Consider the following 24,947-nt stretch of genomic DNA (forward strand, 5'->3'; position numbering starts at 1 on the left):
CCCCCACTGCATCCCACCTTCCCAGCATGTTGATGAAGCCCCTCTGTACCTTCACCCCAGTGTGGGAGCAATGCCATCATGTGGAGGTGCAGAGAAACCAGCCTGCTCCCCGTACTCCCAAGGCTGGACAACTTGTTTCACAAACAGGGAGCAACAGAATCTCTTGAGAGTAGAGCAAAAGGGAATAGGGCCAGGTAGCTCTGCCTCTTGTGTGTGTGACCCAGAGATTGAGAGTGACCCTGAGAGACATCTTAACTAGCTGTGCTAGTGCCAGAGAGGCAGGGAGCAGGTCAGGTCAACGGGCCCCACAGGGAGGGTGTGGGTTACAGAAAGGCATGGAGACCAAGTCCTGCCTTGTCTGCATAGATAGGGACATGAAGCCCACAGGCACCTGCCCTCTCATGCCCACCCACCCATAGGCATGCCAAAGACATGGTGACATGACAGGTGCCCCATCTAATGCTGATCAGACCTGCAGGCCTCTGTCACCTGAGGAGCCCTTTCGGGGTATCTCTCTCCCTCTCCGGCGGGGTGGTCTCCAGGGGAAAGGTAATGGGCTGGTTCTTTCTCGCTCACGACAGGGGTGACAAGAAGTAAAAGACACCAGGGAACTCTTAGCGTGCCTAGAATCTGAGTCCTAGAATCCCAGAATCCTAGAGTCCGTTTATTAGCAAAGTGGACATGAGTTAAATAGAAAAGCAATGAAGTAAATTATTGTTGAAATATGACAGAAATTACAAGTTTCTTAACAGTCAGCATGCCCCTAAGGTAGGGGGCTGGTATGACAGGAATTGGTGAGATACAAGACAGTTATTTTCCATGACACAAGCAACTTAATTATCCAAAGCTATTTGAGAGAAGCATAGGGGTTAAACCTGTAGGGTGAGAGAGAGAAGATGAATATCAAAAGGCCATATAGTTTGGAATTTCTCTTGTCTGGGGTCTGAGGTGTGTGATGAAGTGTGTGATAAGGTGTGTTCTTCTGTGATCAGAAGGTGACTTTGAATGAGTGAATCTGTGGCCATGTGGCCTACAGTTAATGGAGGGAAGTACTGGGGTATCTGTGGGCCTGAGAGTCAAGAAGGAAAGAACCAAGTCTGAGTTTCCCCCCTTATGCTCACCTCGGTTGAGAGAGACTTACCAAGAGGTTATCTTCTCAGACCTCCATCCAAGGATGGGGGGCGGTTCTCCCCAAGCTCTATCAGGCTTACACATGTTCCCAACAGAGCCCAGTCTTTCATAGTCTCTAGCTGTGCTTTTCACCTTCATTTGTTTGTTTCCACCATGGGTGAGGTCCTTCTCTGTCTTGGTTTTGTCTAAGTTCTTGGTAGTTCTTGAAGGTCTGGCTTAGTAGTTGTCAGTTCCTCTGCCTGTTGCTTGCCTGAAGAGCACTTGGTCTGTCCTTCAGATGTGACTGATAACTTAGCAGGGTAAAGTCTTCTTGGGAAAAGGTCTTTTCCATCCAACTTGAATACATCCTGCCAGTCTTAACTGGCTGTTAAAGTTTCTGTGGAGAAATCTGTTCACCAGCTTACAGAACCTCTCTTGTAGGTGGCTCTTAGTTTTGCTTTCTGCTACTCACTTTGTTGGGAACCCTGTGAAATACTTTCAACTTCAGAGTTCTCCCTCCTCTAGCTGGGAACATCAGCAAAGCTACTTTGATTTTGGGATTTGCCAATGTGCTCTTCTTGCCTGCTTCCCTTAGCTGTGACTGGAGAAATCTTGAGAACAAGATGTCAGCAAGATGCGTACTCAGGGACTTTTCTTTGCCTGGAGTGTCCTGCACTGAACACTACACCAGTGGGGTGAGACTTCAATGTTGCCCTTCCTGCCAGCTCCCTACAGTCAGCGTCATGGCCTGCTATGTCCCCGTGTCTGGCTCACTGGCTCCCCTTCAGGACTGAGCTGTGCCCCAGGCTGCCTGGCATGGCTCTCACTGAGACTGATGTTGGCAGGAAGGCACAGGGAAACAGCTTCTAGTTGGCTGGATTGATAGGCTAGCAAGAAAGTACGATTCCCGAGGCAGGGCAGGGAAATGGCAGTTGGAATTTCCTGAGTGCAAAAGAGAAAATGGCATCCTGAGAACAGTGTCACTTTCCCTGTTGCAGGCTTCCACGCTGTGCGTTCATCTCCACCCAGGTGTTTCCTGAGAACCAGCAGTGTTGCTGTAGGACGTGATCAGTGGGGATCCACTAGCACGTAAGGATTTCCAGGTTTCCATCTCATACAAAGTTCTGTGTAATGGACATTTCAAAAATCAGAATGCCCCATGTGGCTCAGAAATAACAGGTTAACATGTGGCAGTGAACAGGCTTTTTGGGGACAGAGCCCTGAGGACTTTGTGTAGTCAGGGACAGCAGCAAATGCAGGTGGGCCACAAGCCTGAAGAAGGAACACCTGCACCCTGAGACACAAACAGCCCTTGCATTTCAGCGCCCAGTTTGTGCTGTGGGTTTGTGGCAAATTTTCTGCATGATTCCAGAGAGATTCCATTCTCTCTCAGTGGACCAAGTCCTTGATTTCTGTCTCCTCTTGATCAGATCTTGTGGCTCTTCACACATTCTGCCTCTATTTCCACATGGATTCTTGATGGAGGCAAAGATGGAGTCCAGTGTGTCTGGACTGGGAAATAGGAACCTCCAGTCTCAGGGGCCCGGGCAGTGGTGCCCCTGATTAAATGCCCACATTATCATGCTACAAGAACAAGGACAGGGATGCATTGCTCTAGCCACTGCACCACCTGCTGGACTGCACACAAATGACAGAGTATGTGACTCACTGCAGCTGCCCTCCATTGTGCAGATGGTTCTGGAGCTGCCCAGGTGCTGGAGGCTGTGCTCAAAACATCCCCACAAGATGCCTGGCAGGGACCTATGGGCTGGAGGAGGACCAGCCCTCCTGGTTGCTGTCCCTGTGCTCTGTGTCTTTTCAGGTTGACAGTCTGTCCAGGGAGTGAGAAGTCACTCTCCCTTGTGAGATAATCCACTGATTTCTGTGAACACAGTCAGGGTCATTGGCCTTTGTGGTGCTGGTTCTGGGAGCTTCTGGGCCCAGGAGCCAGGCTGCTGTGTAGAGTGGCAGCATGAGGAATTCTCTGGACATTTTTCACAAGCTCTGCCTCCCATCAGAGTTGAGTCATGCTCAGGACACCAGGTCATAAGTCCCAGGAGATTCTTGCTCACGTTGTGTTCTCTAGTGCCACCTCCAAGGACTAGCCTGCACATTTTACCCTGGGCAAGGATAGGGGTTTGAGCCCCTGGAACTATGTGGAAGCATCTTGCTCAGGTCCAGGGTGAGCAGTGGAGCAGTGCTATGGTTCCTCTCTCTCTCTCTCTCTCTCTCTCTTTCTCTGTCTCTCCTTTTTTGTCTCTGAGATTGAAAGGAAAGAAGAAAAGTTTGTTGGGTGTGTGTGGTGGAATTATACATGAAGTCCCAGCAGCAAAGCTAACTAAATAAATACATGCCCTGAGTGTGCTTCGCCATGACTCATAGTGTTGGAGAACCAGCCGGGCTCCTTGCTATGGGTGCTCTCCAGGGTCTCCCAAGCTGGCTCCCCAGTCCACCTGCACTTCTAGGAAGCATGGCTCTGCTCTGCAGGTGGCGGGTATTCCAGAGGTGGGTGGGGGCCTGCTCTAGGCATCCCCCTACCTATCCCCCCATTAGTCACAGAAGTCCGGGCCTCCTAGCTCTTCTAGTAAGGAAGAATGGGGAGTCATGCGGGCCACTCTTGCTCCCCCACAGGAACCCCTTCCTGGAACCACCAAGCAGTGAGGGAGCACAGCCATGTCCATGATCGCAGCTTTCTATGGTGGCAAGTCCATCCTCATCACCGGGGCCACCGGCTTCATGGGCAAAGTCCTGATTGAAAAGCTGCTGCGCACCAGCTCCGAGCTGAGGGCCATCTATGTGCTGGTGCGGCCCAAGGCTGGCCAGACACTGCAGCAGAGGGTGCACCAGATGCTCGACTGTAAGGTGGGTGGGCAGGGCCAGGGGTCTGGGGGGCAGCAGAGCTGAGGCTGGCAGAGTGGGGGGGTGGCACCAAGGGCTGTGTCAGCTCAGCTCATCTCTGCATCAGTCTCTGCATGGCATCCCTGCATCCACAGGCATCTGAGGTGCCTTCTAGTCTCTTCATTGTTTCTTCTTTTCAAATATTTTTATTTTACTTATTTTGGATAGAGACAGAGAAATCAAGGGGAGAGGGGTATATAGATAGGTAAGTAGACAGACAGACATCTTCAGTACTGCTTCACTGCTTATGAATCTTCCCCCCTGCAGATAGAAACTAAGGGCTTGAAGCCGAGTCCTTGTGCCCTGTAATGTGTACACTCTACCAGGTGTGTCATCACCCGCCCCTGCCTCCTGGTTTTCAATACTTCCAGATTTTCAGATCACTAATAAAATGAACATACTTCTTTTAAGATTTATTTATTTATTTTGACTAGAGACACATAATCCCATGCACCACCAACTAAGCTGCTTGCTGAGTTCTTCAACATTACCTTCAAATTTTTATAGACTTACACATTTATGGTGGGGGGGGGGGGGAGACAGCACATGAACCAGAGCATCACTCTGGCACATGCAACGCTAGGAATCAAACCCAGGACCTCATGCTTGAGAGTCCAACATTTCACCTACTGCACCACCTCCCAGGCTACTCAGAATTGGGGGTTTTGTTTTTATTTTTATTGTCACCAAGGTTACCACTGGGACTCAATGCCTATAAGAGGAGTTTACTGCTCCTGGTGGATGTTTTCTTTCTTTCTTTGATAGAGACAGAGAGGGATTGAAAGAATGGGGCTAGAGAGATACCTGCAGCACTGCCTCACTGCTAGTTAAGTTTCCCCTGCAGGTGAGGACTGGGGGCTTGAACCTGGGTCTTTGGACATGGCAAAATGTATGTACTTTACAGCTATGCCACTACCTGACCTCCACTCAGCTTTGTTACTAAAAACCCTATTTTCAAAAACAGATTCAATAAAAGCCCTTCTTTCAAGGGTGGAGAAGACAGCATAGTATTTTTTTTGCAAAACAACTTTCCTAAGACTCTGAGCTCCTGAGTTCAATCCCTGGCACTACCAAAAGCCAGAGCTGTGCTGGGGGGGAAAAAATCTGAGAAGCTCCAAGGGAAAGCACAGTAGATTTCAGAATTCTGTCTAAACATGAAATGCTCACCCCATAGCTTAGCCCACCAAGGTCCAGGCTGCCTGCTTGGTCTCTGGAACAAGATGCTCACTGAATGGCAAACCAGCCAGCTTTCCACTGCACTGGACCTCTCAGTTCTAAGAGATTTGCAGGATTTCTCTACACTGCACTTTGAGGGAAAGGCCTGCAGCTCCTGTGTTTAAGGATGGAGCTAAGCTGCTGGGGTTGTGGGGAGGGACAGCAGCCTCCTTGGAGTGCCAGGAGAAGCCGCCCGTGCCACACATCTCCCTCTTGTTTCAGCTGTTTGACAAAGTGAAAGAGGTGTGTCCTGACTTACATGCGAAGATCAGGCCCATCTCGGCCGACCTCGACCACAACGACCTGGCCATCGGCAAGGAGGACATGCAGGAGCTTCTGTCCTGCACCAACATCGTCTTCCACTGTGCCGCCACCGTGCGCTTTGATGACCACCTCAGGTAGACCCGTACCCGCTGCCTGCTGGGTTCTCTTCATTCTCATTCAGCAGTCTCTGCTCCCCTGGTCCTTAAGCCTGCAGGATCCCACTGCCTCTGGTGGGCTTCCCCTTCCCCCTGTTGATTTCAGCAAGACAGACACCGTAACACCACTACACTGCTCATGGAGCTTCCCCTGGGGCCAGCATGCACTCTCCCAGGTGAGCTGTCTCCCAGCCCCCTTGCTGCTTTCACTTGCCTCTCCTTGGACCAGGGCACATCTTCAGGTCTTAAAGGCTCCAGCTTGTACATGCAGTCCCCCAGGTCTCTTTTCCCTGCCTTCCTAGGATGCCATCCATGCTGGCCCAGTGGTGACTGGGCAGTTCTCTCATCCAGTTCTGAGAGCTGAGGTTCTCATCAGAAAAGACAGAGGGGCTGGGTGGTGGCGCACCTTGTTGAGTGCACATGTTACAATGTTAGGACCTAGGTTTGAGCCCCCAGTCCCCATCTGCAAGGGGAAAGCTTCACAAGTGGTGAAGCAGGGCTGCAGGTGTCTCTCTGTCTCTCTCCCTCTCTACCCCTTCCCCTCTTGATTTCTGGCTGTCTCTGTCCAACAAATAAAGATAATAATAATTTAAAAGAGAGAGAGAGAGACTCGGGTTTCTCCCTAATCTCACCATCCAGACAACCCCTCTTGACTGTTGTTAGCCACTGAGCATGGGTCTGTCCTGCTGTGAAACCCCAGCTGTTCCACAGCCTGTATGTGGGCATGGGACTTAGGTTAAATTTTGCTCTCCCCCAGATTAAAAAATAGCATCTCATCACACATGTTCTGTGGCCTGCCTGATTAAATCCTGGCTGTCTTTTGCTGTGAGTGAAGATTCCATCAGCCTTGGTGACGAGCATAAGAAATTCCTTGCACTTGCTCGTGATATCCTCAGCCAGCACTGTGCTGGCAGTCGGGGTTTGGTTGGTTCTCCTCCCCACTGTTCTAGGCGGCTTTGCAGGGAGCCCACATGTACATGACCCTGTGTGTGCCTTTGCATCCATCCCCAGCAGGAGGTAGCCACGTCGGCATCAAATTGGCTTCTGGAGAGGCTTTCTCAGTGCCCTCTGGCCCTGTGGTGTTGGCCACTCTTGACACCCACAGGCTTCATCACAACTCTAACCCTGCAGTACTTCCTGCGTGACCACAGACAGCCACTCTGCATTCTCTGTTCTCTTTGAGAACCAGAAAGCTTCCCTGTTCAGGGGTTTTGCTGATTTTATTCCTGTCAGTGCTAAGATTTCTGCTGGCTGTCTTGTATAAGGCTCAGAATATTTTCAACTTCCTTGCTTTGCCTGTGACATACGCAGTCATTCATACTTTCTAGTACTTCTATTGTTAAGTCTGTGCATTCAGCCTTTGTCTCAGTTAAAATGTAAAGAGTTCCACAGTGGACTAGTGGAGAAAATTCTGTGAAAAGAAGTGTGAGGCAGCTGAGGAGAGAGAAGCTGTATTTATTTTTTTTTTGTTTTGTCTCCCAGGTTATTTCTGGGGCTCAGTGCCTGCACTATGAATCCACTGCTCCTGGAGGCCATTTTTCCTATTTTCTTGCCCTCATTGTTACCCTTATTGTCATTATTATTATTATTGTCATTGCTGCTGTTGAGAGAAGAGGGGAGATAAAAAAGGGGGAGAGAAACATAGATACCTGCAGACCTGCTTCACCTCCAGTGAAGTGATCCCCCTGCAGGTGGGGAGCCGGGGGCTCAAATTGGGATCCTTATGCCGGTCCTTGTGCTTTGCATCATGTGTGCTTAACCCGCTGCACTACCACCCGACCCCCACTGTATTTAATTTTGAACAGAAGCTTACTTACTAAACATTTTTTAACTGGTTTATTTATTTATTTATTTGCCTCCAGGGTTATTTCTGGGGCTCGGTGCCTGCACCATGAATCCACTGCTCCCAGAGACCATTTTTTCACACCCTTTTGTTGCCCTTGTTGTTTTATCATTGTTGTGGTTATTATTATTGTTGTTGTTGTTGCTGTCATTGGATAGGACAGAGAGAAATGGAGAGAGGAGGGGAGACAAAGAAGGGGAGAGAAAGATAGACACCTGCAGACCTGCTTCACTGCCTGTGAATTGACTCCCCCGCAGGTGGGGAGTCAGGGGCTGGAACCAGGATCCCTATGCCCATCCTTGTGCTTCATGCCATGTGCGCTTAACCCTGTACGCTACCTCCTGACTCCCAGCTGGTTTATTTTCACTCCTGTTTTTAAAGGAAGCTCAATACCCTAACTTCCCACTTTTGAACTCTTAGTTTTCTTCCACAAATCAGGTTTTCTCTTCCATCCAGTAGAACAGCTTCCTCATTTCTGTAATTTTTATTTTATCAGACAAATGAACATATCTTGATCATGCAGACTCTTCCCGGCTATCCTAACCTGCTAACACAGCTTTACTCAACTTAGAAAAATGTTGCCAAGGTTTTTTTTATAAGTTTTTTTATATTTATTTACTCATTTTCCCTTTTGTTGCCCTTGTTTTAACATTGTTGTGGTTATTGATGTTGTTGTTGTTGTATAGGACAGAGAAAAATGGAGAGAGGAGGGGAAGGCAGAGAGGGGGAGAGAAAGACAGACACCTGCAGACCTGCTTCACCGCTTGTGAAGTGACTCCCCTGTAGGTGGGGAGCCGGGGGCTTGAACTGGGATCCTAACGCTGGTCCTTGTGCTTTGCGCCACCTGCGCTTAACCCTCTGCGCCACCGCCCGACTCCCTGTGTTGCCAAGTTTTTAAAAAGGTTATAGAGGTTTAATTAAGATTACCTTAAATAAGTAGATTAATGTTTTAAACCTTAACCTATTTCAAACACTGGTTCTCCCTATCTAAGAATGATAAAGATCTTTCTGCTGATTCAGCCTTTTAAGTTATGGCTCTTAAGGAGGCTCTGTGGTGTGTGTGTGTGTGTGTGTGTTTATTAATGTGGTGCCAGGGAATGAATGCAGCACCTCACACATGTACAACATCACTGCTGAGTAGCCTCCCTGGGCATGCTTTTTTGTTCTTTAACTTCTTGGAGTGAGGGAGTGAGAAAGAGAGAGGAGAGATACCATAGCACCACTCCACCATCCATGGAGCTCCCATGTGGTGCTGGGGCTTGAACCCAGGATATGTGCTCACCTGCTGACATTATCTCCTGGTTCCTTTCTTCATATCTAACCTATTCATGTATCCAGATTTAATATATTTTTAAATATTTTATTTACTGGATAGAGACAGAAAGAAATTGGCAGAAAGGGCAAGATAGAGGGAAAGAGGGAGAGACACCTGTAGCCCTGCTTCACCACTCATGCAGCTTCCCCCCTCCAACTGGAGACCGGGGGCTTAAACCCCAGACCTTGCACATGATGTGTGCTCAACAGGGTGCACTACCTCCCAGTACTCTAATTCAATATATTCAATATATTCTTACATATTCTGAGTGTGTTCTTTTCCCCATTGTGCTTTCTTTTCTTTTCTTTCTTTCTTTCTCTATTTTTTCTCTGTAGGAAAGCTAATTAATGATTTTTTTCATCCTTCATAAATGAACATGCTCCTGAATTGTCTTACTACCTTTCCCAGAGCTTATTTAGCTGCTGCTACTTCTTCTTCCTCTCCTCCTCCATGCTTACAGTGAATTAGTCTGCTACATTTTGTGTTAGGCATTCATTTTGTTCTCTAATTCCAAGGCCGGTACTCCACAGCTGTGTTCAGTAGAAGTCGTGGGGCTGGATTCTTTCTTTAAGCTTCACTATTAAGTCTGGGAGGAACAGCTTTTGGGAAAGAGAAAACAGGCCAGAAGATCAAAATAAGTTTTTCAAATCACTGTATTCCTTTTTACAAAACTTTTAAAGGTTAAATTGGAAATGGATAGTGAATGCCATTTTATAACTTTTCAAGAAATGTATTGAGGGTCCCAGTTCTTCTCATTTGGAATTGAATTAATCAGTAGTTTTTTTCTGGTTCCTTATCAGCCTAGAATTTCTGATATGAACTTGTTTAGAGTCACCACATATTACAATTCTGTCTATCCCTTTGTTGCCTGTTGTCAGTAGAAATTTTGGATCTTGATCTCTACTTTCATGCCTGACCTGTACCTTTGCTACAGAAACTCTTCACTGATGTTCTCTTCCAAGAAATTCTGGTTGCATCTGAATTGTCCAACTTCTTGTGTTAGATAGTTCATGGAGAGAGCTGACCTCACATGCGGCACTGGGGTCTGCATTCAGGACTTCACGCCTGTGTAAGACCCTTGAGCAATCTCCCAGGCCATTTGTTCATTCTTTATTCAGAAAGGGAGGGGGAGAGCCTCCATAGCGCCTATCCTCTACCCACTCATAGTACTCCCCCATGGTGCCAGGGCTTGAACTCAGGGCCAAGTTGTCTTGGCCAAGTGTCTCAATTAGGCACTTCCCGCCCAGTGTGTATAATCCCTGTCCTTTGATGATCAGTTCCAAGGACCCCATTTCCTTCTTTGGCAACAGCATCCTGAGCTGGTTTGACTGTATCCCCAGTGCCTCTGTGGCTCTGGCTGAGGTGCACAAGTGTGCATGGTGGCCCTCAGACCCCAGGACGCCGTGGCATTTGGTCCTGGCCATACCCCCTGACTCTACCCCTACCCCTCTCCACCACGCAGACATGCTGTGCAGCTGAATGTCAAGGCCACGCAGCAGCTGCTGCTCATGGCCAGCCAGATGCCCAAGCTGGAGGCCTTCATCCACATCTCCACGGCCTTTGCCAACTGCAACTTGAAGCACATTGATGAGGTGGTCTACCCTTGCCCCGTGGAGCCCAAGCAGATCATGGACTCCATGGAGTGAGTGGTCAGCTGGGCTGCCACCCAGCTGGGGAACAGGGGACAAGGGAGGGGGCTTTCCCCAGGCAGGACTGATGGGCCCTTGAAGACTGCAGGAGGGCCTAGGAGTCCTTTGGAGCAAGCGCTCTCTGGCCCAAGCCCTCAGTTTGTAGACCCTGGAATAGCACCCCACCCCTGTGGCTGTGGAGGCAAAGGAATGCTGAGAGACTGGGACTGACTGCCGGGTGTTTTGTATCAGCTAGCGAAGCGCTTAGCAGAGAAGAGCCGATAAGAGCCAGCCCCGGGATAAAAGACACTGTTTGTCAGCTCACCTCCTTTCTCAGTGGAGCCTCTGGCATTGCTCTTTTTGACTTTTTGCCACCATGATCATAACTGGAGCTCTAGGCCTGTGCGACTCCACCACTCCCAGCAGGCTTTTTCTCTTTTTAGATAAAGGGGCAGCAGAGAGCTAGAAACACAGGCATCACAACACCATGCACCACTTCCAAAGCTTCTGCTTTGCATAGTACTCCCATGTGGTGATGGGGCTTGAACCCGCAGCCCCAGAGCTGGAGTGAGGAGTGGGAGCAGGAGCCTGGGGTATGCACGTCCTGCACTCTGCCCCTTGAGCTGTCCCCACTATCTCTGACTCTTGTCCCACGTGGCTGCCCTGCAGGTGGCTAGATGACTCGATCATCGAAGAGATCACCCCAAAGCTGATCGGGGACCGCCCCAACACCTACACCTACACCAAGGCGCTGGGTGAGATGGTGGTGCAACAGGAGAGCGGGAACCTCAACATGGCCATTGTGCGGCCCTCCATCGTGGGTGCCACCTGGCAGGAGCCCTTCCCGGTGAGCCCACGCCCCAGGCCTCGAACCCAGCTGGACACTCTTCTCTGAAGCCATCCCGGGTCAGTCCCCGGCAGCCCTGGGGAGCCAGTCGCCTGTGCAAAGGGATGGGGAAGCCTGGCCGTTGCACCACAGATGCAGAAGGGCCCCTCTATCCCCTGCCCTCTCTGTTCTCATCCCCATGGCCTGGCTTCCACAGGAAGTAGCTACATGGGACAGTCGGCTGCTTGCTCAGGGCTTGAGTATCCTCTACCTGTTTCCACCCAAAACTGTGACACCACTCAGCTAGCTGTTCATACCAGTGCACATGGTGGGGACAGAACAAGTCCTGATGCTTTCAACAGACAGATGGCCTCTACAGACAGGATTTCCAGCATCCCCTGGTGAGATCACATCAGGCCGGAGTGGTGATGGTGGTAACAGAGGCACTGGCTAGCAGAGCGCCATACTAAGACAGGTCCCGCCCAGCCCTGCAGATGTCACAGCCATTGGTGCACAGAGCAGCTGAGCACTTGCTCCTGCAGTGTGGCCGGCCCAGCCCCTGGTGCCTCACTGGCAGAGACTGTGTTCCCTACACTGAGGTCCTGCTTAGAGTCTGTGAGAAGTAGACTGCAGACATACTGTTACTGGATTTTAGGCAGAGACGGGACACAGGAGACTTTAATGTAGGAAGTAATCTTTATTATGTTGGCAGATGCAGCTAGACTCGTCTTTAAAACAGAAACTGGGTGTTAAGCAGAATGGCACTTGTTTTTTTATAGTTAATTTTTATAGTAATTTAAAGTAATAAGTTAAATTTTTTTTCTTGTTGTTACAGGAGGAGAGTACACTTGTTTTGGATCTCAGCAGACTCTTGGGCAAAAATAGTAGGCTTTTTTTTTTTTTTTTTTTGTCTCCAGGGTTATTGCTGGTCTTGGTGCCTGCACTATAAATCCACTGCTCCTGGAGGCTGTTTTTCCCATTTTGTTGCCCTTGTTGTTAAGCATGTTGTAGTTATTGTTGTCATAGCTGTTGTTGTTGTTGGATAGGACAGAAAGAAATTGAGAGAGGAGGGGAAGACAGCAGGGGAAAGAAAGATAGACACCTTAAGACCTGCTTCACTACTTGTGAAGCGACCCCCCCTGCAGTTGAGGAGCTGGGGGCTCGAACCAAGATCCTTACGCTGGTCCTTGCACTTTGCGCCATGTGCGCTTAACCTGCTGCGCTACCACCCAGCCCCCAAAGTAGTAGTTTTTTTTTTTTTTTTGCCTCCAGGGTTATTGCTGGGGCTCAGTGCCTACACCATGAATCCACTGCTCCTGGAGGCCATTTCCCCCCTTTTGTTGCCCTTGTTGTAGCCTTGTTGTTGTTGATGCCGTTCGTTGTTGGACAGGACAGAGAGAAATGGAGAGAAGAGGGAAGACAGAGAGGGGGAGAGAAAGAGAGACACCTACAGACCTGCTTCACCACCTGTGAAGCGATTCCCCTGCAGGTGGGGAGCCTGGGGCTCAAACTGGGATCCTTCCGCCGGTCCTTGTGCTTTGTGCCACGTGCGCTCAACCCGCTGCACTACTGCCCGACCCCCCAAAGTAGTAGATTTTAAGGCCCCTGACCAAGGCCACTTTGATGACAGCAGGAGAAAGCCCTGTTTATGCTGAAAGCAGTGGGAAGATTATTGCCAACTGTATTTCTCTTCAAGTAAGAAGTCAACCCTCAGGGCTAGGTGGTGGCGCACTTGGTTGAGCATACACACTACAGTATGTTAGGGCCTGGGTTCAACCCCCACTTCACCCCATCCCCACCTGTAGGGGGGAAAGCTTCATGAGCAGTGAAGCAGTGTTGCAGGTTTCTCTCTCTCTTCCTATCTCCCCTTCCCTTTCTCTCTCCCATCTATCTCTCTTCAAAATAAGTTATATAAATAAGAAAAGTTAACCCTTGCTTCTCTCTTGACAAGTAAAACCCTTGGCTTCTCTGTCTCAGTGTTGCAGGACTGTGGTTTCTGACACGTAACCAGCATCTCTCCCCTTTCTCAGGGCTGGGTTGACAACCTGAATGGACCAAGTGGGCTGATCATTGCGGTAGGTGGGACCATGTGGGCCTGAGTCCCTGGGGAGGGTGGGGCATGCACACACCTCAGCTCCCTGAGCTGACAGACTGGCCACCTCTGGAGCAGCTGTTCTCAGTGTCACTTCCCAGACAAATGATGTATGTGAAGTCACTGTCACCCCCCATGGGTGGCATCAACCAGGGTGACAGCATCACTGAGGCACTGGCAGGAGGCTCTGGGCAAGTCTAGGAGCCCCAGGACCTGTCTGTAGTTCCCGGAGCTGCCACCAGGTGGAGGTGTTTCTTCCTTGTCCCTGTTTGTCTAGGATATTTATTGCATTTGCCCTGGAAACCTTATTCACAACTATTACCATATATGAGAACCTGTTTGTACAATCACCATGGGTTCACCCTTGGGCTCCACCTGCAGGCAGAAGCTCTGCAAGCAGGTATCTCTTCACAGTTCTCTCTCTCTCTCTAGCCTCTATGGCACAAACACACAAAACAAAAACTACAAAAAAGAATAAAATAATGACCACTGGGAATGGTGAAGTCATGTAGGCACTGAGCCCCAGCAACAACTCTGTTGAGTGGGGAACAAGCATATAAACAAACTCATACGTAAACACAAATTATATCCACAAAGATGATAAAGTCCTTGGTAGTTTTTTCTTCTTTCTTTGCCTCCAGGGTTATTGCTGGGGTTTAGTGCCTGCACTATGAATCCACTGCTCTTGGCGACCATCTTTTTTCCATTGTTGTTATTACTGTTGTTTGATAGGACAGAGAGAAATTGAGAGGGGAGGGGAAGATATAGAGGGAGAGAGACACCTGAAGACCTGCTTCACAGCTTGTGAAGAGAAACCCCCCTGCAAGTGGGGAGCTGGGGGCTTGAACTGGGATCCTTAAGCCAGTTCTAATGCTTTGCACTGTGTGCTTAACCTGGTGTGCTACTGCCCAGCCTCCAAGTCTTTGGTTTTAAAACAAGTGTGTGAACAGAAATTACACACACACACACACACACACACACACACACACTGCACTGACACCTAGTACTTAATAAAAGTTCTTAATTAAAGAACTACCCATGGAACCCACTTTACAAATGGGAAGATAGGTGATCATTGGAGTCATTCCACTCACAGCCCTGGATCATGCATGCCTTACCCCCACAGACCGGGAAGGGGCTGCTGCGTTCCATCCGAGCGACGCCCATGGCTGTGGCAGACCTGATTCCTGTGGACACCGTGGTAAACCTCACCCTGGCCGTCGGCTGGTACACAGCTGTGCACAGGTGGGTGTCTGCCCCACCCCCTCCCACCACATGCACAGCACCACAAGTGCTGTGACATGAGGCTCTGTGCTCCCTAGGGGAGGGAGCCCCCTCAGTCCTGCTGTGCCCACAAGCAGCTCTACCACAGCCCCACCCAGGGGCCCTGAGCACTTCCAGCAGGTGGCTCTGGCCTGTTGCTGAGCAGAGCAAAGCCTCTCTTACCTGAAGCCAGACAGTTCTGGGTTGGACATATCTGGGGTGCAGGGGAAGATACACAGGACACTTCCTGCTGCAACCCTCCCCCTAATGCTCCCTCCTTGTGCTGCAGAAGTGAGGTCCCTCATGGACACACACATACTTCCTGAAAGACAGTGAGGAGTCTGGGAGCTCACATGGTCTCGGGATGATGGGAACCCCTCATCTGATCATCAGGACTCCCCTCCCTCACTGTTACACTTCTCTCCTGTCTGCTTTCCTCCCCAGACCCAAGTCCACACTCATCTACCACTGCACCTCAGGGAACCTCAACCCCTGCAAGTGGGGTGACATGGGTAAGTGCCTCCCAGCACTTGTGAGAACGGACAGGCTGTGGGTGGTGAACATGGGGGGGGGGCGGGGAGAGCGTGAAGTATGAGCACATGGGAACTAGCCTGGTAGTCAAGCACATGCCAGGGACAAGGCGGAGCCTCTATGGGGTTGTGAGCAGTCAGGGCTTCACTCAGGGAGTTTGTCAGCCATTTGCCTCCAGGATTGCTGGGGAACTGACTCCACTGTTCCCCAAAGACTTTTAAGTGAGAGACAGACACCACAGCACCGCTCTACTGCCTGTAGTGCTTCCCCTGTGCATAGCACCCCCATGTGGTGGCCAAGGGGCTTGAACCTGGGTCTTTCTGAATGCACTCTACCAGGTGCACCATCTTCAGACTGACTAGTGAAATTTTAAGACACAAATAAAACCAAATCAAGGTGGACTGTGGTCAGGCATGTTTGCTGAGGTCCCCTTGGCTCCATCAGTGTGTGATTGGTGAACTATCCCATAAACTCCAAAACAATTGTTAAATCACTAATACCCATCATTAATTAATGCAGTGTCATGAGCCTGGCCTTGAGTGTCTTGCATAGTGGAGACAGTCTTGGAGTCAGTTGTCATTCTACAATAAGCCAGCTTTTTCATGGAAACTCATCTTACACTGCTGTATTCAACATGCTCATCATCTGTTTGTGGTCTCTGCAGCTGCTCTGGAGGATAAGGGTCTACTGTAGTTGTTACACAATCCATGGCTTACTTAGGCTTCAGTTTTCAACTTCATAGGAGTTGAAGTGGGCTTCTTTTTATAGTTTTTCTAAGACAGTTTGTATATTAGAGTGGTCAGACTATTGCTATATTACCTGAAGCTCATCAACAATCACAGGGTTATACAGACTTTATTGTTAGGTTTGTCTAAAATCAAATACACTTACATACAGAAAATTGTTGACTTTAATATTTTTGGCTGTAGGCTATGTATATAGTTCTGCCATTTAATTTGCTACATTAGTGACTGTTCTTTTTCCTAGTCTTCACAGGGAGAGTGTAATTATTTTCAATGAACCCAGTTCAGACTTGACTTTTTATTACCCTTATTTATCAGAAAGAGACAGCCAGAAATTGAGAGGGAAAGGGGAGATAGGGAAAGACAGAGACACCTGCAGCCCTGCTTCACCACTCATGAAGCTTTCCCCCTGCAGGTGGGGGCCGGGAACTTGAATCTGAATCCTTGCACATTGCAACATGTACACTAAACCAGGTGCACCACCACCCGGCCCCTCAGACTTGACTCTTCATTCCTGTCCTTTCTCTTCTGTCATCTCATTTATTTTGAATCTGTTCTTCCGCTTTACCTACAGATAAGCTCATGGATGGTCCCGGCCTTTTCTGATCCAGGCATTTCTGACTCTACACTTCCCTCCACTGCCACCTTTGGTATATCCCACCAGTTGGGCAATAAGCTCTGAGTATGTGAAAGATGGGTTTTGATCTCCATAGGCAGGTGCCATCTGCATTTAAGTGGTAGTCCACTCACAACTTACAGTACCCGCTGAACCCCACCATGTCCTGGTCACATGGGCTAGGCGACTGTCCAACCCACTGCAGAGAGTTCTGGCAGGAAGCCCTGTGTGCACCACCTCCTTGGGCACCAGTCACCACTCAGGCCAAGGTGCTCCCTTCAAGTCGTGCGGAGACAACAGCACTCAGTCCTACTGCTTTCTGGAGTTCATCTATTTTGTTGCCCTGCTCTGATACTGTTTTAGCTTGTTCAGCTAGTTGCCTTCTTAGCTCAGCGATTTCAGCTTTCAGCTCTCTAATAACCATGAGATAATTAGAATTTTCTTCCATATTCTCATTTGTTGTTCCTGCATTTCTGATTACAATTTTTTCAAATTCTTTACTCACTCCTGTTATTATTTCCTTAGCTAATGTTTGGATGTTGAACTCGTTGTTTTGTGCTTCACCCTCTGGAGGACTTTTAGCTGGACTCTTGTCCTGGTTCGAGTCTCCAATATTTTTTCTTGTTTTAACCATTTTATATAAGTTAACAGTTTTTTCAATGCCTGAGTTGGAGTTCAGTGGTGTAAAAGCCTTTTTTTTTTTTTCCCCTGTAGGCTATGGGAGCCTGAGGGCTTTTAAACTATCAATAGGCTTCTTAGCTTAATCACTGACTCCTGACCAAGAGATAAAGCAGGGTGTGGCAGAGATAATCCAGTGGTTATGCAAAGAGACTTTCACAGCCCCTCAGCTATGCCACCGAGGTATAGGTCTTCTCCTGAGTTTCCCGGTTAGATCTCTGTCCCCTGGTGTCCCTCCCTGTTGCTGCTCCAGATTCTGAGGGTAGTAGCAATGGAGACTCAGAGTTGCACTTGGTGAGTCTCTGGGGAGTCCTTTCCTCCCTTCAGCTGTCCCCTTGTTGGTGGAGCAGACTGGAGGTGGTGTCTCCACTGACAAACTGTTGAACTGTTAGCAGTCACTTAATCTCTCCTTAGGCCCCTCTCTCCTCTCTGTCACCAGCCACGCGTGTTTGTACTCACGGGTGATTTACTGGGTTTCTGTGGTCATTCTAGTCCTGTCTTGTTTCGGTCTGGGTGGTCTCCTTCGGTATTCCTAGTTGATCCGGGAGAGGAGAGGAGAGGAGAGAAAGCGATCTGCTGCTCGTAGCTCCGCCTCCGGAAGTCGAATCAGCACTCAGTCCTGTGCAGTGTTCAGGCCCTGTGGTGACTGTCACCTGGCCACACACCCCCAGGATGCTAGATCCTTAGCAGAGTGGACAGATGCTCACCAGGACACCTAGCACAGTACTGAGTGCTGAAGAGAAGTTTTGAACTGAAGGAGTGTTTGAAGCACGTGGAGAAGCTGGGAAGTAGGACTTGGTGTGGCTGAGACACAGGGCAAGGTGTGAAGGGGGAGTGGGCCCGACCTCACACTCCCCAGAGACGAACTCCAAGATGACCGGCAGTGGATGAGGAGAACTCACAGGGACCTGGAGGTGAGAGGGGCCGCTGGTGTCCCTGGGGCCTCAGAGTGCATAGGCTCTCAGTGCCCACCCACAAGCTCCTGAATACTTGCCTCTACTCAAACTTTCGCTGAGAAGTCGCCAAGTTTTCAGGAAAGGGAATCCACCCCTCACCCATTCACACAGTGTGGCTTTGTGGGTGTAACAGCTTGGCATGGTCAGGAATGAACTGACAGTGCACAGCCAGTCTCAGTCTAGAGTGTTCTGACTACACAGACCTTGTCACCACACTGGTTGTATGTACTCCTAGACTGAGAACTTCGTGTGTTTGTGTGTCCCCACCAGGACTCCAGGTCTTGGCGACCTTTGAGAAAATCCCTCTGGAAAGAGCTTTCCGGAGGCCCTACGCAGACTTCACCACCAACAGCATCACCACCCACTACTGGAACACAGTCAGCCATCGGGCCCCCGCCCTCATCTACGACTTCTACCTTCGGCTCACTGGGCGGAAACCCAGGTGAGAAGTAGCCAGGAGCTTCCATTCATCTCCCAGAGGTAACCCCAGTCTGACATCTGCATTGTACATGCAGGAGAGCCAGACAGAAGCAGAAACCACTGTGCCCATCCCATCACGGGCTCTGAGGAAGCTCACGTGTTAAGGAGTTGAGCACCCCCCCACCCAACAGCATAGAGGAGATATTGAGTCTGGGGGTTTTGAGTCTCCTGTGTGCAAGTGTGGCACCCCACTCCCACAAGCTGGTGTGTGATTTTTTCATTTGTTTTCTGTGTCACCAGGGCAGAAACAGGGAGAGGTAGGTAGGTTTTTGAGCACCCCAGCCAGGATGCCTGAAAGGCAGGCCAAAAGCCTATCTATAATGTGTGCTCTAAGGACAGGGACAGGTACTCCTGCCACCTTGCTGACAGCAATCTCCTTCTTACTCGTTAAACTGCTGGAAATGTGTGAGCGCACAGTGGTGTCTCATGCCTTCCACGTCTGGTATCATGTGACTGTCCAGTGGGTGTGATAACACAAGGACAGAAACATTTCAGGTAGAGCCAAGTACATGGGTCAGATTTCAGTGTCAGTCCACTGAGTCATGAGTTACATATAATTAAAGGTCACCTGAGTGCTGACTTCCTCACCTGCCAGCAGGTGCAGAAATCATACTTGTTTTGCATACAGGGTGTATTGAATAGTTAACTGAAGCTTTCTGCTTATATGAAAAAAAACAATGTTTTCATGCTTTTTTTATTTTTATTTTCTTTTTTACCAGAGCACTGCTTAGTTCTGGCTAGGGATTGAACCAAAGACCTCAAGCATCAGAATCTTTTGGATAGGGGCAAGGGAGCCAGCATAGCTAACTTCTGCAACTTAAATATTAAGGTCTTTCCTACCTCAGTAATGTATGCCATCCTTCTAACAAATACCATTAGGTCCATACAGTTCTGAGGTGCTATTTAGAAACAGTACGATGGATTTACACCAGTTGCATCAGAAGGTGGATATCTTGGTCCATTTGCTGCTGTGACATTGTAAGCGAGTGAGATTAGTTAAACAGATACTGCTTTACCTCAGAGTGAGGTTAGACTGACTCCCATGGCCAGGACCAGATAAACTGACACCCAGAGCCAGCTCAGGCCCTGACAGACACTTAGCCACCTGGGTAACAGGCCAGTGTGCCAAGGTCTCCGCAGGCACTCCCAGCTGTCATCAGGACCACTTTACCTTACTCCTATGACCTCACCTACTCTTAAAGCCAAGCACCTGCCCAGGGGCTGGCAAGGTTCCCCCACAACCCTCTTCCTTCTTGTGGATGGAGAGGAAGGGATAAGAGCGTGCTGACACCCACTTCTCTGTAGGTTCACAAAACTCATGAACCGGCTTCTGAAAACCATCTCCATGCTGGAGTACTTCATCAACAACAGCTGGGAGTGGAGCACGGGCAACATGGAGATGCTTATGTCAGAGCTGAGTCCCGAGGACAAGAGGGTGAGTGTGGCACCTACACTGCCAGCCCCTCACCACTACCCCAGGACAAGCTATGAGGTGCAGCGTCTACTGCAGGCCCCTCAGGGAAGCCTGTGCTTCCAGGACATGCCCCCCCCACCCCCAAAGTGCCCCTGTCTTTGTCCTCACCTTCCCATCACGCTGTATCAGTGAAAAATATTCCTCTTGGCTCGTATACACTTTCCTCCACTGACCTGGTCAAATGGAAATCACCCTCCATTTATATTTACTTACCAAGTACAAATGCCACTTCACTGGATAAATAGTACCACACATCACATGCACTGCATCTGGGAGGAAAATGAGTGCAAAGCACCCTAGTTTATTTTCGCTGGCATGACTGCTTTATGCTGCTACTGCAGCTCAACCCCAGCTAGGTTAAGATCCCAAGTGGGTCCAGTTTCCACACCACCACTCATTCAGCTGCTCCCTTGCCTGATTAGGTCATCTCTCAGCACTTCCCTCTGACTACAGGTCTCTGCTCTCATACTCAGGTCGATGTTGTTTCAACTACAGCTTCACATCTTGATGTCATGTTCTCTGCATCATCACCATGCAGTCTAGATCCTTCCCACCATCGCACAGAAGCCTCCCTTCATTCATGTAACCACCCCGGCAACCTCTGATGTGTTAGCTCACTTTATATTCCACTCGAGTGAACTCAAACTTCCCCATGCACTCTGCAGCATCTCTTCACATTCATGTTGCTATACAAGGCAAAATGCTGTCTTGTCGATAGCCAAGTATTCAAAGTGTATGTGTATGATACACACACACATATGGATGTACACATCTCCTCTGGAGGGATCCAACCCAAGTCTTCCAATAGAAAGCCCCCATGTGGATGAGTGCAGTGAGCAGACAGTGCAGCCAGGGAATTCTTTTCTCTACTTGCCTTTCAGGTGTTCAACTTTGATGTGCGCCAACTAAACTGGTTGGACTACATTGAGAATTACGTTTTAGGAGTTAAGAAGTACTTACTGAAAGAGGACATGTCTGGGATCCCAGAAGCAAGGCAACATTTAAAGAAGTAAGCCCCACAGCTGGTTACTGTGGACACTTACTACATGTAGCAGACAAGGGATTTTTTTTTTGGGGGGGGGGAGACTCCCTACATGTCGGCCCCCTGGCTATAGCCCAGGCCTGTAATTGACAGATCGATGCATTATTCACACACCTGTGAGCAGGCATCAGTTTCACCCCATTTTTATCAGACAGCTGTTTTTCAGCTCAAAGGCAGAAAAAAGAACTGTGTCCACACACACAAGGTGAGTGCAGGAGCCATATGTAGGGCCCTCCTGCCTCCTGTGAGGAAGCGCACCTCCTCTTCCAGGCCTCCACCTGCCTTGCATTTTTTTCAGCCTGCCCTAATTCTCTGAGAGCAAAGGGCCATTAGTGTGGAGAATTCGGATGGAAAAGTGACTCCAAAGAAAACCACCATGGCAAGCAAGCCATTAGCTCTTAACCCTTTAGAGGACAAGAACCAGAGATGAGTGGTAAGGTAACACAAGTGAGTTTAAGAAAGTCTGAGAGTTATGTGTGTAATGGCAGAAGTATGGGAAATCAATCACAGAGTACTGTGGAAATCAGATCAGTCAGCAGGAAGGTTGTAGTGATAATAGAAAGTCACAGAAAATCACTGGGAGCCAGGTGGTATACACCAGGAAGGGGTGTCTTAGGCTTAGTAACAGGTGGGTGCTGCTGTTAACTGTGGCGTCTGTCTGTTCCCCAGGCTGCGAAACATAAGGTACCTGTTCAACACTGCCCTCTTCCTCCTTGCCTGGCGCCTTCTCATCACAAGGTCTCAGACTGCCCGAAATGTCTGGTTCTTCATCGTGACTTCCTGCTTCAAATTCCTCTCCTACTTTAGAGCACCCAGCACACTCAAGGTCTGACAACATTGTTTCCTCTTATTTTCCCCCTAACTGGACCCTTTCAGATGTCTCTGCAATGGCAGACTGGTTGTTCCCAAGACTAGGAAGTAAAGAACATGCCCCAGCTCATCCCATATGCCTCTCTATTTCTCCACTTGGGAAAGTTGCTTCTCGTTTCCTACCTCATCTATCTATGCCTTGCATACAAAACACCAAAGTAAAGCTACCTTTCATTACTTAGCTTTTCTTTTCACCTTCGTTCACTTTGACTCCACAAATATGTGAAAATGCATGGTAGAATCTAAAGTCTGCTAATGATAGTCTAATCTTGAAACCATTCTCATATGTGCAGTATGAAGGTCTAACAGCAAGATCACTAGAGGAAAAACAGTCTCAGCATCCTCAGAAGTGCTTATGGGAGACAGCATAATGGCTGGCAAAAAGACCTCCATTCGTAAGACTCCAGAGTCCTAGGCTCAGTCCTTAGCCCCAAAGCCAGAGTTGAGCACAGCAGTAGTTTCGATAAAAATAAAGGAGGAACTGTCCACTGAAAATTCCCAGCTTCACCTCTGCATTATGCTAGCAGTCATAGTGAGGGTGGAGAAATAAGTAGGAAAAGGGATTCAGATTTTCCTAAGGCTAAGTCTGAAACTTAAAAAAAAAAATAATAATAATAATAAAAGGAATGCAAAGAACCACAGGTTCCTCCAGTGTGAAACTGTACAAAAGTTTAGAAGGGAAGTTCAAGCAGGTGTGCCCTAGAGAGCTAGTGTATGATGCTTTCACCACTCCTGCAACTGGAAATTGCCAAGAAGTTGCTAAGCCTCTTAGAACCACACTTATACTGGTTGCTTTCTTGAAAATTTACTTTTTGTTCATAAGTCACCCAATCACTCAGGTTTATTTGTTCCGGTCTCAGAGTGGGAAATGGCTACAGGCTAGAGTGAGGTAAAGTGACCAGCTACAAAAGTGGAATTTCAAAAAACACATGTCCATGCTAGTGATACTCTTTAAAGTGGAGACCACCTGAATGTGTTAGCATCTTGATTCCAAGTGTATACTGTACAGTAACAGACTTCCCAAATGTTGTGTGTCTGTCTGTATCTCTCTCCTCTCCCTGTCTGTCTCCTTTCCACTGGCCCAAAGTGGTGGGCCCCCAAATCAGGACAAAAAAAAGTATAAATCAATCACTAAAAAGTATTTGTTCTTAACTCCCTATATTATGAATCTAGCTATTAGCTCAACTTTCCCAACAACTAGAAATGAGCACACAATTACTGGAAATTCACACAAACATAAAAAGCTAAGAGCATCTGGCCCCTGCATTTGTACTCATTCGCTGGGATCCAAGGGTTGGGAACTACTATCCAGGTGGATAGCCCCACTCTAAAACAGAACACCCAATGACTTGTCTACACTTCAGAGCTAGGGCCCCTAAGAGACAGACTGTTGGTGTGATGCAGATGTTCCTTGCCAATCCAAACCCATGGGGAAGCTTTCCACGTTTAAGAATTTGAATCACGCTTTCCTCTCTCCTAGTACACCACCTGTGCTTAACCGCTGACCTTAAAGACCCTCTCCTCCCCCACTGAAAAAGGATGCAGCCCTCAAACCAGCACATGATCTATAAACTCAGACTCCCTATGCCTCCACCTCCTGCAGCCTTTGCTGAGTGTTTCCCAGTGACGACTCAGCAGTGACGTAGGTAGCTGTCTGAAAGGAAATCCCTAATTCCACAGTAATTACGACGGTTGTAATGCTTAGTACGAAATGTGCAATGGGGAAGAACCTACTTTTTCAGGAGGGGGGCTAAGTGCAAAGAAAAAGCATCTCCAATTAAAGGGAAACTGTGGTAACCCCAGTTTTTAACCCCTTCAAGACAGATACCCTCAGGTGGACTAGAGAGATGACGAGTCTTATCTGAGATGTGTAAGCTAGAAAAAGCTCGCCCAGTGTCCCTCACAACTTACACTAACCTAACATCACCCCCCCCCCCCCCAGGCAACACCACAGAAGGGATTACTGCCCATGTTCTCCCAATGAACAGCACTGTGTAGGACAGCCTCCAGTCTCCAGAAATGAGGCTTCTTAAGGTTCACAGGACTCACACACCCACACCCACACCCACATGGGTGTTCTTCCAATAGCACGTCTGGTAACTATGTTCTGTGAGCACAGCACCTGCCTGGCCAGCACAGTGTGGGGCATGCTCACAGCCAGGCTCCTGACTGAGGGGAGAGAAGGCCGGCCCGTGGAGGGTGTAGTCACGCAAAGGACTTTTCAACGACGGCGTGTTCCCAGCAAGCACCAGCTCTCCCAGGGCACAGGCACCATAGGGGCATTGCTCAGCTGCGTGGAGCAATGATCCCAACCTGCACTTGAAATGGGTGGAGACATGGGCAGGGCGGCTGGGTCTGTTCTAGAAAAATGCCTTAAAGGACAGTACAAGGAGTCACCCAGCGGGGTGTAACTGCCTGCAAGCAGAGTGTGCTTGACAGTGTGTTGCACAACTGAACTGTGGCAGCAGCCTTCCCTCACTACCTCCCCGCACTTCGGACAGCCCTGCCGTAAGTCACGGAACAGCACAACCCAACACAGTACTTGGAAGAGCTGTTGATCCATGCTTCTGACCAGCACCCAGAGGAAACTGCTCAAATGACTTGCAGCAATGGGGCTCATGCTCAGCTCTGGCCACTCACACACCTTCCTGAGTCAGTTGCTCACTTAACAGTCTCGAGGCAGCTTTTCTCCATCTGGAGGGGAAAGCAGCTGCCACTGGACATTATTTACATATTGCTGCAGTTTTGCTCTAAGAAGAAGGGCACCCAGGACTGGTGAAGTAGCTCACTTGGATAGTGTGTTGCTTTGGCAAGTGCAAGACCCAGGTTTGAACCCAGCCCCAGAACACTAAGGGAAACCCTGATGCTATCATCTCCCTCACTCACTCTACTTCTATCTAAAAAAAAACAAGACTCAAGCAGAAGGGGCACAGATTACAATTTGTCAT

General features: G+C 48.9%; 1 protein-coding gene across 4 annotated transcripts in view; it reads left to right on the forward strand.

Annotated features, from left to right (window-relative positions):
* FAR2 (fatty acyl-CoA reductase 2) overlaps positions 1-22,069 on the forward strand; it is a 73,820-nt gene extending 51,751 nt beyond the window's left edge. For 2 of the 4 annotated variants that reach the window (XM_060194587.1, XM_007529922.3), the window contains 11 exons: positions 3,742-3,972; positions 5,446-5,621; positions 10,263-10,442; positions 11,098-11,275; positions 13,285-13,329; positions 14,473-14,591; positions 15,054-15,121; positions 18,404-18,575; positions 19,919-20,048; positions 20,969-21,096; positions 21,799-22,069. In XM_060194587.1, the coding sequence (XP_060050570.1) occupies positions 3,784-3,972; positions 5,446-5,621; positions 10,263-10,442; positions 11,098-11,275; positions 13,285-13,329; positions 14,473-14,591; positions 15,054-15,121; positions 18,404-18,575; positions 19,919-20,048; positions 20,969-21,096; positions 21,799-21,961 (1,548 nt within the window). In that variant the 5' untranslated portion in view covers positions 3,742-3,783 and the 3' untranslated portion in view covers positions 21,962-22,069. Of the gene's footprint in view, positions 1-2,108; positions 2,200-3,741; positions 3,973-5,445; positions 5,622-10,262; positions 10,443-11,097; positions 11,276-13,284; positions 13,330-14,472; positions 14,592-15,053; positions 15,122-18,403; positions 18,576-19,918; positions 20,049-20,968; positions 21,097-21,798 lie in introns of all 4 variants that reach the window. The other 2 variants (XM_060194588.1, XM_060194586.1) reach the window with 2 other exon arrangements.
* The last annotated feature ends 2,878 nt before the right edge of the window (positions 22,070-24,947 follow it).

The sequence above is a fragment of the Erinaceus europaeus genome, chromosome 7, assembly GCF_950295315.1.
Source record: "Erinaceus europaeus chromosome 7, mEriEur2.1, whole genome shotgun sequence".
Taxonomy (NCBI): domain Eukaryota; kingdom Metazoa; phylum Chordata; class Mammalia; order Eulipotyphla; family Erinaceidae; genus Erinaceus; species Erinaceus europaeus.